The sequence below is a fragment of the Rhinoderma darwinii genome, chromosome 4 (assembly GCF_050947455.1).
Source record: "Rhinoderma darwinii isolate aRhiDar2 chromosome 4, aRhiDar2.hap1, whole genome shotgun sequence".
NCBI classification, from domain to species: domain Eukaryota; kingdom Metazoa; phylum Chordata; class Amphibia; order Anura; family Rhinodermatidae; genus Rhinoderma; species Rhinoderma darwinii.
Window position 1 is genome coordinate 397,412,022 of NC_134690.1, and position 16,162 is coordinate 397,428,183.

At 45.3% G+C, this 16,162-nt stretch overlaps 1 protein-coding gene across 1 annotated transcript; it reads right to left on the reverse strand.

Moving 5' to 3' along the window:
* Positions 1 to 3,287: 3,287 nt before the first annotated feature.
* Positions 3,288 to 15,159, reverse strand: SDE2 (spliceosome associated SDE2). Its single transcript, XM_075863410.1, has 7 exons — positions 14,691 to 15,159; positions 13,006 to 13,123; positions 11,980 to 12,091; positions 9,611 to 9,780; positions 7,793 to 7,904; positions 5,334 to 5,754; positions 3,288 to 3,636 (listed from the first exon to the last, which is right to left on the reverse strand). Exons 1-7 carry the CDS (start codon positions 14,796 to 14,798, stop codon positions 3,421 to 3,423), a joined length of 1,257 nt encoding a protein of 418 aa, XP_075719525.1. The 5' UTR covers positions 14,799 to 15,159; the 3' UTR covers positions 3,288 to 3,420.
* Between the last annotated feature and the right edge of the window lie 1,003 nt (positions 15,160 to 16,162).

Genomic DNA, 16,162 nt, shown 5'->3' on the forward strand with positions numbered 1-16,162 from the left:
GGGTTCCGTCGGAGGTTTCCATCGGGTGAACCCCGCAACGGAAAGTGAAAGTGAAACCACAGCTTCCGTTTCCATCACCATCGATATCAATGGTGACAGAAACAATGCTAATGGTTTCCGTTCGTCACCATTCCGGAAGGTTTCCGTTTTAACGACGGAATCAATAGCGGAGTCGACTGCGCTATGGATTCCGTCGGAAAACCGGAAACCTGACGGAATGGTGACGAACGGAAAGCATTAGCGATGTTTCCGTCACCATTGAGATCAATGGTGACTGAAACGGAAGCAGTGGTTTCAGTTTCATTTTCCGTTGCGGGGGTTCATCCGACGGAAACCTCAGACGGAACCCCGGAACGGAAAGCCAACGCTGATGTGAACAGGCCCTAAGGCTTCGTTCACATCTGCATTGTGGAATCCATTGAAATAACAAAAACAAAAAACGGACAGGCTGACTGAATGCAACGAAAGGTAAAATGTTTTTGACGGATCAGTTTAACGGAAAAATTTAGTTTCTTACAGTTTGCGTGAGTTTGTCATCAGTTATGCTCCGTTTTGAACGGATTCGTTTTTACCTTTCTTGCTTTCATTTTTAGTCTGCGGATGTGCTGAAAAAAACGGATCCGTTAAACGTAATGCATAACGGATTGCATATCAGTTTGTATCAGTCATCCTTTGGCTTCAATGTTAAAAAAAACCCAGAAAGCTCCTTTCCGTCAGGTTTCAGTAACTTTTGACGGTAAAAAAAAAAAATAGCGCAGCAGACTACGGTATTTCTTGTAAAAAAAAAATGGAAACCTAACGGAACGGAGCCTAACCGGGCACAACTGATGCAAAAATAAAACCCATTGAAATCGATGGGTTCTTTGATGGAAACGTTTACTTCCGTTCTTGTGGTCCTCTGACGGATACGCTAGAACGGAAGTCACAACGCAGATGTGAACGCAGCCTTATAAACCCAAGACACAGAATACAAAGCACAAAACACGGTGCGCCCCCTGTGGTCGTTTATCTGTATTAAGAATGTGTCGGGTCCTATAAAGTGATTTGCAAGGAAAATAAAAATCAGCACCCGGTGTTTGCCCGGCATAGATAAGCATGAAGGACGCGCAATCCATCGTGTCCTACACCTTCATCCCAATCAGGACAGATACGCTAACAGACAACGTACGCCCTCCCCCCAGGAGTCGGTGTATGGAAGCGTCGGGAGCCCTTTTTATGAATGTAAAAGGGACTTCATCCAATAATCAGAGAACTAAACCATGGGCTAATGTTGACCGCTTCCAAAGAGCCGGAGATGCCTCCATATTGGTTTGGACCCCATATGTGGCGGAAGTGCATAGGGTGGAGCTGAGGACAGTGAGAGGTCTTACTGACCATAGGGGTTGGGGAGACCTCTGCCCATATCTAGCGGAGGGTTACATAGAGGTTTTTATGCGCTACATGTTATGTAAAAAGCACGAAATTTAGGGTTGGACCCTAAATTTTGGAAATTCGCCCCAAACCCTAGGAAATCCTTCAAGGTTTAAAATTTGGGAAAGTGCTTGACATCTGATCTTAAAAGGATTGTTAATTTTTAGATGCTCCCTCTGGACTCTACCAACTGGGATTACGTGGAGATCCAGGGTTTCCGCTCTCTTCGGACTCTTGGCCTAGACAACGAGAAGAAACAGGACAGGTTGCCAACCCTCAGACTTGCTCCATGTTATTGCCTACAAAGAAACGATCAGGCAAAGTCCACAGGATTCTCCCATGTCATTAATAGGACTAGCACCCATATTACCAATTAGGGTCACTTCCGCAGCGCACGACAGGGGCTCCTATAGAAATATAAGGATGACTCAGATTCATGTTTGGGGACAGGACTTGCATTCGTTCCATGAGACACAACTGCGTGACACGGAAGTTTCTATTGATTCTATGGCGACGTAGTTGCAGATCTCGCGCACATATCGGGTCATCGTCTCTGCTAACCTCGTAACTCATGTTCACGATCCATATCCTTCCCATATAGAATAGGTTGAGTCCACAGCCAACATCTTCTATGAAGCCACTGCAGTACATCAGGTTTTGCCAAATGATAGAGCCCAACATTGGCAGCAAAACTTGCAACTGTCGCTTGCCAAATTTGGAAAGTGATGAGAAACGTGGGCATGGTCCCCATGGAGACCTAGTTGGTCAGATTACGTAGGATGGGTGGAAATGGCACAAATTTTGCAGAAAATCTTCACCCGCTTAGCTTTAATTTCCTGAAGGTCAGGTAAAAACGCACCAAATTTATCAAGAGGTGTGTGTGTGCGCCTTTAAATTTGGCACAAGTCATAGCAAAGATACTCAATGGCCCACATTTACTAGTAGAGTATTTTTCAATATAGGGGGCATTTATTTGAGAAAAACAATTTGTTTACCCCATTAGGAAATTCTAGGGGGGGGGGTTCCCTCTGTTCAGGATCCACTCTATTAGCCAGAGTAGATAATGGCTACCAAAAAAAGAACCCCTTTTACTTTGGGAGGACCTGGCACATCCATGCATTACATGGACAGCCCATTGATTTCAATCATAACTATGCAATGCTTCATTTGCCCTGGGGTGGCGCTGTAGGGGAATTAGATGCTTACTGACAGATTTCCGCACCAATCACAGCGGATTGCTCGGGTCTCAGAGCTGGACACCCTGTGATCAGCTTCTTTTTGGGGGACCTAAGTAACAAAATGGGATTGTCCAAGGCAGACCGCTTTAAAGAACTAAATACTTACACAATACTGATCTGAACAGTATCATCTGTATTTTGTGACATTTAGCTCTATTTTTAAAGAACAAGTGTGAACGGGCCCTTAGACCTCATGCATTTATCCTAGCGAGATGCAGACAAACGGTATAAATATGGGTGGTTTTGTCTGTATCTAAGCTCAGTAGTGTCAATAAGTTTTTTTGTGCTTCCTCATCAAGGAGGGAAAATGTCTCCACCTAGCGAAATTATGTCTTCACTACAGTTAAATGGGTTTTTACGGCAACATGTCAGAGGTTTTGATTGGTCAGGATCCAGGTTTTGCCTCAGACCACTAAAGCAAAGAAGAAGCACTCCGCTGAACGTCTGCCCCTTAATTGTAGCAATCAGCAAGGGTTTAAGCATCCATGTATCTAAGGATCAAAACAACGGACATCTAGTCATAGGTGGTGTCTGGTATACATTTGAATGGGGCTAACCTGCAGTACCAGATGCAGCCTATGGACAAGAGTGGCGCTGTTTTAGGAAAAAAAATAAATATATATAAAGATTACTAGAGCGTTTGGCAAACTTAAAAATCTAGAAATTTTATTAAAATGAATCGAGAAAACATTCGGCTTGGTTTTTGTGGCTCCGTGAACACTTTGTGTAAAGTCCAGGTCTGAGTCCGTATTCTGGGAATATTCCTGCGGTTCTATTTCTTTTTTCCTTTGCTTGGTTTGGCAAAGAGCGAAGAGTCAATCTTCTCTCTGGTAAGTCCACGCACCGAGAAGAGTCTGGCCGCACGCTCCTGCAGCGTTCCACCACATTTTAGCCCAAGTGCCATTAGTTCTACCTTCAACTTTTCCAGCCCCAGCGCTTCCAGCTCCGCAGCCGAGGTGACCGCAAGGAGGTCAAAGGATGCATCATCCTGTCAGCAAGAAAGAGAAAACATGATCATGCAGATTCTCTAGTGACCGCGGCAAAACTCCAAGTTCAGAACTTTGGGTTTTCCAGGATTTTAATTGACAGCCTATCCCTTAGGATTGGCCATCAATGTTTGCTTAATGGGGGTCAGAGCCCCTGGTCCCTCGATGATCAGCAGAACGAGAGCATGGCAGTCTATTCTTTGTTTACACAGACACAGTGGCTTATACGTATATGTGTGGCAGTGTCTGGTACTGCAGCTCAGTCCCATTCAGTGCAAGCCATGATGAAGTAGATTACTAAAGGTGCACTGTAGCTTTCTACCAGAAACATGGGCTAAGGCTTTGTTCACATCTGCGTCGGGAAACCCATGATCGGAATCCAGACGGAAACCGTAGGTTTCCGTTTGCATCACCATTGATTTCAATGGTGACGGATCCGATGCAAATTCAGATTGTCACCGTTGCGCAAGTGTTCCGTTGAGGAACGAATAGCGCAGTCGACTACGGTATTGATTCAGTCAAAATGATTGAACCCTTACACAATGGTGACAAAAGGAAACCAACCATTCGCACCGGATCAGTCTCCATTGAAATCAATAGTGATGCAAACATAAACCTATGGGGTTCCCCTGACGGAAAGGTCCGACGGAACCCATGAACGAAGCCTTAGGCTATGTTCACACGGAGTATTTTGCAGGAGGAATATCTGCCTCAAAATTCCATTTGGAAGTTTGAGGCAGATATTCCTCTCCCTGCACGCCGATTTTCGCCCGCGGCCATTGAGCGCCGCGGGCATAAAACAGCGCGGAATACGCTTTCTCTGCCTCCCATTGAAGTCAATGGGAGGTCAGAGGCGGAAGCGCCCGAAGATAGGGCATGTCGCTTCTTTTTCCCGCGAGGCAGTTTTACTGCTCGCGGGAAAAAGACGCCGACGCCTCCCATTGAAATCAATGGGAGGCGCTCTTGGGCCGTTTTTGCGACGCGGTTTCCGCGTCAAAAAACTCGGCAAAATACTCCGTGTGAACATAGCCTTAGTCTGGTATTGCAGTATTCAAGTTTACGGGGCCGAGCTGTAATACCAGATTCAGTCCATGGAGCGGCACTTACACCTTTAAAGAGGACACATTACGGGGAAGTCATCTAGGTCGTTAATTGAGAGAAACTTTTTCAACCAAAAAAATAAATCTAAAATATAAAGAACACTTCACGGGGAATGTGTTCAAATATGTAAATTTGCTGACTCACCGCAGGAGTAGGCTCCGAATTTCCCGTAAGGTTTGTCCCGGAAAGCCCAGCGCTTCCCATAAATCCAGGCGGCATACAGTGTGAGAAAATGAGATGTCGCTTGTTATCACGAGATCTTGCATTTTGAAACTGTATGGCGCCAGAGTTTATTATTGCAGCAGGACTTTGTGGTGGGTCGGCTCATTTACGTGTCCTCATTAGATCTAAGTTGGTGAACAAAGATGTGATTGTAACTTTGATAAACCCGTGTGATAGAGACACGCAAGACCCGCTCTCAGCCGAGCAGTCAGTTCACTTTACTGACGGATTCAGCTTCTAGGTATAAAGGATACATAGAAGCTGTATCAAAAAAAAAAAAAAAGTCATTTTTTTTATCACATAAAACAGATTATAAAAATTAAAAAAAAAGCCTACAAAAGGTTTTCATAGCCTTTAATATGTGACCGTTCCTTACCGCACTGGGAGCGTCTTGCTGTGTGTCAGGAGTAACAGACGGTTCCTCTGGTTCTGGGTTGACCATAGCAGCATCTGTCGGACCAGGATCACACACTGGTTGCTCCACCTCTGTGGACAGTTGCATGGAGCAGTCTGCTTCGCTGTGGTTTGTACTGGGCTCAGTGGTTGTAATACTGGCGGAGCATTGTGCTTTCTCATCAGGATCGAAAAGGTGTTGCTCCGCATCTGTAGCCGCAGAACTTTCCGCTTCGCTGCTTTCTGGAGTCTTTTTGGTGGAACATCGTGCAGGTCCATCAGAATCGCTGTCAGACGTCTGTAGTCTCTGTCCACGGCTGCCACAGGATGCAGAGGGGGATTCAGGATCGCTCTCACTCCCACTGTCAGAACTGGAGGACGCTTCTAAACCCTCCAATCCAGTCCTGTGTGAAAAAAAAAATAAATAAAAAGTTACTACATGTGGCACTGACAACTGCAGCTCCAGTTTCCATTATTATCTCCCAGATGTAAATATTCTCTCACATGTAAAGTAGATCATGACAATAATGTAGAGGTTTTTACATTTTCAAATTGTTCTGGGCATGTCCTGGCAGCATGAATTGTATTTCTATCAGCCCCTTAGACATTTAATGGAGCAGCAGGGCACATGCGTTACCACCACTCAGTGTGTAGGAAGTGGGGACTAAGGAACCCCCATTGCAGTGATTGGTAGAAGTCCCAGCGATTAGACATCTATCCTGCAGATAAGTGATACATGTCCTTTGTGGTACAATCCTCTTAAGATAGATGCTGGCCGACAGCTATTCCTCCCGACGTCACCATAACCAAGTTTTTTCAATGGGGAGGGGGGGGGGGGGGAGATAAGCCACTACTGGACCCCTACGGTAGCAGTTTCTCTCACCAGGAACAAGGAATTAGGCATGCTGAAATCCAACATGCCCGATCCTTCTTTACCCGAACATCTGCAGGTTTGGCCGATCTTTATCTAAAGTGTATGGCCACCTTTATAAGTGTCACATGGCCTCTCTAGTGTCCACATGGAGAAAAAAAAAAAAAGCCTAGATCACTTTTTAAAGAGGCTGTCACCAGATTATAAGTGGCCTATCTTGTACATGATGTGATCGGCGCTGTAATGCAGATTACAGAAGTGTTTTTTATTTAGAAAAATGATCATTTTTGAGTTATGACCTATATTAGATTTATGCTAATGAGTTTCCCAATAGATAACTGGGCGTGTTTTACTGTATGACCAATTGGGCGTTGTGGAGAGAAGTGTATGGTCACTGATTGGTCAGTGTCAATCAGCGTCATGCACTTCTCTCCATTCATTCACACAGCACATCGCGATATAGCTAGATGTGCAGTCACATAAACACACTATAAGGGTATGTGCACACGATATCGACAATTACGGCTGAAATTACGGAGCTGTTTTCAGGAGAAAACAGCTCCTGCATTTCAGACGTAATTGCTCGTACTCGCGTTTTGCGAGGCGTCAATTACGGCCGTAATTTGGAGCTGTTCTTCATTGAAGTCAATGAAAAACGGTTCAAATTACGTCCCAAGAAGTGTCCTGCACTTCTTTGACGACGCTGTTATTTTACTCGCTGTCTTTTGACAGCGACGCGTAAAATTACAGGTCGTCGGCACAGAACATCGGCAAACCCATTGAAATGCATGGGCAGATGTTTGCCGACGTATTTGAGCCGTGTTTTCAGGCGTAATACGCCTCCATTACGCCTGAAAATAGGTTGTGTGAACCCAGCCTAACGCTACTCATGTGTCATGACAATGAATATACATTACCTCCAGCCAGGACGGGATGCGTATTCAGAATCCTGACACTTCTGTAGCGTCTGTGTGAGACTACGGCACAGCACAGGGAGATCTCGCTGTAAATGACAGCTTACAGCGTAATCTCGCGAGACTATGCCTGCTATGCTGTAAATCACAGAGAAGTGTCAGGATTCTGAATACACATCACGTCCTGGCTGGAGGTAATGTATATTCATTGTCAGGACACTGCAGTAATGTTATAGTGTGTTTATATGGCTGCACATAGAGATCTAGCCATATCGCTATCTGCAGTGTAAATGAATGGAGAGAAGTGTATGACGCTGATTGGTCACTGATTGGTCAGCGTCATACACTCTTCTGTACAACGCCCACTCGGTCATATAGTAAAACACGCCCAGTTGTCCGTTGAGAAACTCATTAGCATAAAGCTAAAATAGGTCATAACTCCGACAAATTATAATTTTTCTAAATAAAAAAACACTGCCGTAATCTACATTACAGCGCCGATCACCTCATTTACAATACAGGGCACTTAGATGTAATGGCCTTAAAAGGCTCTCACCACATTATAACAATGCCAACTTGAGACATTTCATAATTTGAGGACTTCCCTCCACTGTATTGCTAGCAACTAAAAACCATATTAAAAATAAACTTTCCTACCAGAAGCATTGCTTTTTCCCAGATTCCTCTTTGCTGATGTTTACGTCTTTCCTGCGTTTTCGAGCATCACTTGAATCTGCAGAAATTGTTGCGCTTGAAGAAACTTGTAAGCCTGGGCAAATATAGAAATAGGTTACTATGCAAGTCGCTATATGAAGCTCCAGTTTTCTTATTTCCCCTGTATGTGTTAGGCCCCATGATGGGCTCCTTTATCCAGACGAAAAAACCCAAGTCTCATTTTGGTCTGCGTCTGGCCTGTATACATTGCTATACCTTTTTACTTGCAGGATGGAATAGGGTAGTAGACTCTGCTTTCCCATCATGAGGGATCCTACCAAAAAACTCCAAACCAAAACAAACGACACATGGTATACGTACTGACTACCCGGGCAGAGAGCGAACGGCTGCTCTGTCCAGGAACTCTGAGGCTTTGGAAGCTCCTAACTTCAGGAGTTCCCCAGTCCCCGAGCCGACGTATCCCACTGTATGCCATACAGTAGGATACGTTTTAGCCATTCGTCAGAACTATACCTCCGACAGAAGGCCAAAACGTGATGTGAATGGGGCCCGAACTGTTACAAGTGAACTTAGAACAATAGATAGGAGTGCATCACGTCATGGTTTCATTGCTTTTTACACTAACACAATTTTATTTTCCTGCTCGTTATGACCACACTCCTTTATAAGAAAGCCGCATATGTGTAGCATTACAAACAGGGAGCAATCTCCCCGCCAGCCATCATGAGTCATGTGATTAATATTGATAAAGCAAACCTGTGTGACTACAGTGGCCTCCAAAAAGGGGCCGAAAGATCCAGGACACATGCAGGCTGTGGTGTCCCACGCAGAGGAAACACAATGATCGTGATCTTCTGATGCGTCCTAGATACACGTGAGAAGACGACATCGGTGAAGTCTGATCTTGGACCACCCCGGCTTTCCAGCTCTAGAAAGCGCATACCCCTTTGGTATTGCTCAGATTTCTCTTACAGGATTATATGATCACATTTAAAGCATAACACATTGACGTCAATGCCCATTTGCGAAGGATGTTGCGTCAGATCTCCACATACTAGATATTTCCCTAATATTCGCACCAAGAGGTACGCATCGCTTTAACAGACACTAATTGTGGTGAACCCTGTGATCAGCTGATCCCACCAGAGGGAATTTAGTATTGCAAATGAATAAGCGGCATTATTGTACATGGTCACTCAGAGACCTCCAGAGTAAGAACTTCTCTGCTCTGACCAACACTGGAGGGCAAACGACGGCACGTGTAGACCGGGGGTGTCAGCAGGTCCCTTGATCGGAGAACGTCTTTCTGTATTCAATATGCAGAACGAAGACCTAAATGGAGGAGGGGAGGGCTGCGTACTTACCTCATACGGAAAGGGGTATCAATATTCAATGTCTGCAGATATTTTAGCGTAAGTGATTGTTTATGCATCGCAGTCACAGCAGATTTGATGAGCATTTACGTCACTTTGTAAGGAGCTGCTGACCAGCTTAGTTTCTTGCCCTCACTACACCAGTAATCTCCTGAGCAGCTACCGGGCCTCTAAGACAATTAGTAAAGAAATTAAATGTACAAACAGATTCAGCCCTGACAAGCGTCCGGCATTGACCATAAAGAGACTCAGAGTTCACAGTGGGCCGAGCGGGGATTCTCTATGCAGATCAAATAATGTTAGGATCTGATGATTAGCGCTCCGACCAGTGTAAATCCAGGAACACATGTATACAGGTGAAGCTTTACTGCCCGAAGGGCTACAACCTGTGCCACGGATCGACCGCTATGTAAAAAGACAAGTCTACCTTTGATGACAGAGTCCTCCAGCCTCTCTGACATGTCACTGCACTGCCGATTATACTCTGGGTCGGTGAAATAGTGTTTCGGCTCAGCCAGTTTACGTTTCAGTCTCTCCAGGCGCCGCTGCTCTCTCTCAGCTTCACGCTCTGCTTGTTTCTTTGTCCATTCTGCCATGCTAAACAAAAAAAAAAAAAAAAAAGCCACCACGTCATGATTCATATCCTGGAGAATAACATTTCAGAGCAGTGGTAAGAAAGAATATGAACAAAATTGAATACAGTAAAGATGAGAACTGAAATATGTTCGTAAAACTCCTGCCTGACAGGACTCCGGGAAAGCTGGGTGACCCCACAGGGAGCTGTAATCACGGCTACAAAGGCTACCCGGAAAAAGATAGATCTAAGAATTGGTAAATAGAAATTATAGCACGAGGACAACTTTGTCTTATTTTGGGTCCATATGGAGACTTTGTATTGTGACTTTGCAATTTGAACGGAGTAATTTATCAACTTGCTACGGCAGTTTGACGTACAAAAGTCTCAAATTGCGACTTTAGCCATTTTCGCGCCACTTTTGAAACCTCCGGGGAAGGAGGCGTGCCACTGCGGCCCCACAAATGTATTATAATTAATGCCAGAAAACAGGTGTAAGTTATAGTGGAAAGCTTTGACAGCTCCTAGCCGGCGTAGATGTCACTATATGGGGCGGTGCCGTGCTGGGCCCTTACCTTGCCTCCCCATGGCCAGACTACCCCCCCCCCCCCCATCCATTAGACAGTTAAATACAATAATATTAAAAAATAAAATGAATAAATTAAACACTCTCCGCTCGTGTCAGGACGTTGTATGCGACGCAGCACGGTCCGGGTTGCAGCGCTGCGTCACCATATAAGGTCCGGATGTTGCTCGGCGTCAGGTCCTTGTATAAGTAGCGCTGGAGGGATGAAGGAGCCGACGAGGGGAGAAGAGGAGCATGTGCGTGGTTATCTTTTGGGCTGAAGGCGCATGGCCGCGGTCGTTGTGCCACAATCGTGGAGCAGGGCCCGGCCGAAAGATGCGACACATTTGCTAAGAGGCTTTTGCTACAACTTTTTAGTCTGTTAACCCCTTGACGCATTATCATGTTACATGTAGGCTGAGCGCCCTCCATACCCTGCGGGTGTCAGCTGGGATTTACAGCTGACAGAACAGACTAACGGCTGGGAACAGCGATCGTGCGGTTCCTGGCCGTTTAACCCCTCAAATGCTGCTGTCAATCGCGAGTGCAGCATCTGAAACATTGAAAAGAGGGGGGACAGCCCCTCCGACAGCTCATCCGCGCCCCCACAACACGATCAGGGGGGAGGGGGGGACGACGACGCTGGAAATGGTCATGGTAGCCCGGGGGCCTAGTGGACGGTCTGGCACAGCTTAACAGAAGCCTGTGAAAATTACGATATACTGCAATACATTAACGATCGCTGGTTCAACTCCCCTAGGGGGGCTAACAAAGTGTAATAAAAAAAATAAAAAGTTCAATAAAGTTATTAGTAGTGAAAAACACTTTTTTCCCATTTTTCCTCTAAAGTAATGTAAAAATTAAAAAAAATTAAAAAATAAAATAAAATATAGGTATTGTTGCGTCTCAACGGTATCAATAAAAACGGCAGCTCGTCCCGTAAAAAAATAAACCCTCACACCGCTGAATTCACGGAAAAAAAAAAAAAAGAAAAAAAGTCTCGGAATGTGGTGAAACAAAACATTTTTTTTTTAAACAAAAAGTTGTTTTTTCAAAGTAATAACATATAAAAAAAAACATAGAAATTCTGTATAACCGTAATCGCATTGAGCCGCAGAGTAAATTTAAAGTGGTCGTTTTTACCGCACAGTGAAAGCAGTAAAAACTAAAACAGTTTCAGTTTCCCGGTGCATTATATTGTACTTTGAATGGTGCCATTAGAAACTACAACTCCTCCCGCAAAAAAAATAAGCCCTCGCACCGCTATCGACAGGAAAATAAAAAAAAAGTTACGGCTCTTGGAATGCAGGGTGTGAAGGACGAAATTTTTTTAAAAATGGCTCGGTCCTTAAGGGGTTAAGACTGGCGTATGAAACACCAGTCTCGATAAATCCCCCCCCCCCCCCCTTAAAATAAAATTGGAAAGTCACAATACAAAACGTCTCCATGTAGCTCGGGCTTTAGGGTGCCCATACACAATAGAGGAGGGGTCTGGCAGCGGCTGACTGCCCATTGAAAACAAATGCACGCTCAGCAGAGGGGGGAGTCGGGGGGTAATAGTCAACTGAACGGGCATTTGCCAGGAGCTGTTGTAGGTGCATGGGTCGCTTTAGGGGCAAATGCTCTTATCACAAGAATACGTCACATCCCCTCTTACGCCTTCTCGTGATTGACATCTCTCAGCCGCCTCCCACTGAGGTCACGACAAGCCTCCCGGTTTGTGGTCTTCTCAATTTGTGCTCCGAGTGCGCGGAGCATAGAGCCGAAGCCTAGAAGTAAAACCAAAAAAAAAAAACATGAAAAACACATGCGTGATATTTAATAAGTCACAGGGGCATTTTCACGGGTTGTCCGGTTTCAGCAAATGTATATTTCTCTGATCTCTGCTTGTTGTTAAAGGGTTAATGACGCAGAGACCAGATTGTTATAACGTGAGACCACCTGCGCATTACAGAAAAGCGTCACCGCTCTTGGATTTATATTGTTTTTTTTGGATTATACATTTCTAACGTGAACGGTTAATAGAGGGGTGAATGAGCCCATCAGACCCACAACTTATTCACAGTAAAACACCATCATACCCCCAAAGAGCTAAACAGGGACAGACGATCAGAATAATAGATCTGTCAACAGCAGTTTGTTGGAGGTTTCTAGGTGCAGCGTAAAAACAGACCCAAAAAAAGGTAACGATTTGCTGCATTTACCATTTGCCGACTATACGGTACAAAATATAGAAAGAGAGTAGAGAACCTTCCGTGTGCCGTCCGTTGTTTTGACGGACCCATAGGCTTCAACGGGCGAGACGGACACTGAACGGACAGAAGTAGGACATGTTCTACTTTTGACGGAACGGACACACCTCTGGGACCCCCACCGATGACGAGAACTGCTTACCTTACTGTTCCTGGCGGCCCCATAGGAACGGACCGGTATCATGAACGCTGAAGAACAAGAGGTTCAGGGCCCCCATTTCTGCAATAGGTGGGGGTCCCGTTGACCAGAAAATGATCACCTATTCTGTGGTTGATAATTCCGGAAATACCCCTTTGATAGCAGCAGATTTGCGTATTTACATTGTATTACTTTGTTCTCTAATCAGTAGAATTTCCTTATGGCTTCTCTCTGCTCGGCAGTCATACATTGCATATCGGTGCGAGATTACCAGACCGTACGATGGACTCACCCCCTTTACCGCCACATAAGCGCGGCTCGACGCTGTACACGAGTCCGCTCCGCAGCGCCTCGTCTGTACCCACTCGACGTCCATTGCACTTCACGTAGAAATCACACAGGGGCCCCCGCTGAAAGCAGAAATCATAGCCCGACTAAGTAAAGGAAAGCACAAAAGGAACGCAAAAAACAAAACCATCGCAAAGACGAATATCAAATGAATGTGACATCTAATAACCAAGACGGACACGGAGGAATATGGGTTCGTTAAGGCCTAGTTCACACCGAGTATTATGCAATCATGAAGAGAAAAAAAAAAAAAATCATGCCTCGTAACTCCCTCAGGAATTTTGAGGCAGATTTTGAACTCCCTGCATTTTCCTTCCGCGGTTTACGAAAAACTATTGATTTCAACGGAAGGGACGAGGCAACAAAGGACATGCCAAGAGGGGAAAAAAAAAAACACCTCCACCTCCCATTGAAATCAATTCTGCAGCAAAATCAGTGCCAAAGAGCTGTGTGAACTGGGCCTAAGGGGGAACTCCACCTTTGCATCTTTTTTTGCATTGACGCCTCTAAAATTAAAAAAAAAAAAAAGAAGTTAAGAACCCTTGCAAATAGCCTTCATTAAAAAATATCCTACTAATTTGTGTCTACACCTCCTGTGCATAAGAGCTGCCTCCCTGCTTACAGACGACAAAAATCCCTGCATAGTCTGACCCTGCAGCCACGTTACTCCACTCACTCCCCTTTATAGCCGACAGACAGTAGAAGAGGGAGTGGAGCAACAACTGCAGGATCAGACTACACAGTTTGCTTGTAGTCTGTAACCATGGAGACACATAAGTCTGCATTGAACCTGTAGACAACACAGTCATTTCTTTAATCAAGTTTATTTGTAAAGCCCCATTTTTTTATTTTAGATGCATTAGATCTCCACCGCTAGCAATCGTCTGGGGATCAGGGACCTCAGAATTCCCTGGACAGAGGGGAATAGACCCCTGCTGAAGCTCCTGAACCTCTTCTGCACTTCTTTAACCCTGTAGTGACAGCCCAGTGTTCGTTTGGGGTCCCCTCTCTGTTGTCCCAACGTGACTGCAGCGCTTCTTAGACCGAGTCAGAGACACTCACACTGTTCTCCGATTGGCCAGAGCTGCTCATGTGAGCTGTTTTGGCCAATCCGAGAACAGTGGGAGTGTCTCAGACTCAGTCTAAGAAGCGCTGCAGCCACATTGGGACAACAGAGAGGGGACCCCCAAGTGGCAGATCCACGGCAGAGGGGGCAACAGGTAAAAAAAAAAACTCCACATACCCCATAACATTTATAATTCTAACCTGGGACTGGAGGGTCGCTTTAATGTGCGCTATACAGTAAATGAAAGCAGCGGCAACAGCTCTATTGGACCCGATCACGCCAACTAGCTGCCCATAGCAACCAATCACAGTGCGGCTTTCATTTATTAAACGGATATGCACACATTAAAGCTGCACTGTGATTGGCTAATAAGGGCAACAAGGGATTTTCTGAGGCATGTGTCCCTCCCCTCTAGATTGTAAACTTTTATGAGCAGAGTCCTGTCTCCAACGTTTTATTACGGGGTCCCATAAGTCTCCCTGTAGAACATCGCCACCTAACGGTGGCTCGGAACAGTAACAACAGTGCCGGAAGACGGAAGAGAATGGCGGCCAACCACTTACCGAATCAATTACAGGTAGAAGATCCCCCACCAGAGCTCTCGGCGACGACTCACATATGGACACCCGGCCGCTCACAGCATCTCTTACCCACACCACAAGCGCAGCCATATTTCTTCTGGAATTGCAGCAGCACCTACGTCAAGATCAACGACGGGACAGAGTCTTTAGAAACTTACGTAAAACGCCTTGACGTCACGCAGATGGCAATCGAACGGCCGCCATCTTTGTTTAGGGAGTCTCAACGGAACGCCTCCGGATACAACATGAGAGAAAATTCTAGAAATTAACTACGCAGAAGAACAGAAAACGACACAGCTCGACACGAGCATAGAATCTGACATTAACATCGCCACAGTTCTCTGTATTTTGTATAGTTAACCCTCTAGGAGAATCATGGCGTCAGTAGCGCTGTTTAGTTCACCGAGAGTGTTGCAATAATGACGTTAAACGATATGTTGCGTATTTTGTTTTTCCAAGGTTAATGGAAAAGACACCATTATACCCTGAAGAAAGATGGCGGCTGTAATCCAGTTGTAGGCGTGGCAGAGTGGTGAAATTACGTCTCTCGATATGATTGGTGGTTGCGTTGGTAGGCGTGGCTTGGGTGGGGATTTGGGCGGGAAGCAGCAGCCCTTTGCTGTTTATCTGTGTGTTGTCAGTAGTCTGACAGGATATTCCAGAAAAATGTTCACCGTATTCCCTAACTTCATAAAAGAGCTAATTTATAACTAACGTGGAAGATGGTCACAAAAGTATATATATTCAGATATAGATGATGAATTTAGAGACAAGACGTCGCAGTGGGCTTTGTATAAAAACTGGGCAAATAAAAGACTGGCGTCACCTATAGCAACCAGTTAGTGTTTACCTCTTATTCCCTTGGGTTGAAAAAAGAAATGAAAGCTGAACTCTGATTGGTTGCTATGCAGGACTCTTTGAGATATTTTGGATACATGAGGCGTTTTGGATATATTTCTTCCCGAGCCACGTAATAGGCCGGTAAAGTGTTCTGCATCACTTAAAGGGGATCTACAATATTTTATAAGACCTCGCGCACATGGATGTATTACGGCTCTGTGTTGTACTGGTCCGTAATACATCACCCATAGATCACTATGAGCCCAAAAGTACCTCCGCTCTTTTGAGAGAAAAACAATCATGGCGTCCTCCATTACGTAGGTCCCCCCTAAAGCATTGCGTTCAGGGGGGAATATGATGCCTACGTGTGGCGCAATACAGGGTCTGTCCACAAGGCGTTCAGGGGTCGCGGCAATGTCTCTCCGACAGTCAGACATTTTGCCCTGTGTGGCCGGCTTAGGGTTGTCTGGTTTAGCCAAGCGCCTTTGAAATGCCAAATTAACCCTGGAGAAAACCAGTTCTTGGGCGCGGACTGGGCAATTGCACCATTTTCTTGGCGCGGTGCAGCGCATCTGTGCATTGTATGATTGCTTTTTGCGTAATAATGCTTATTC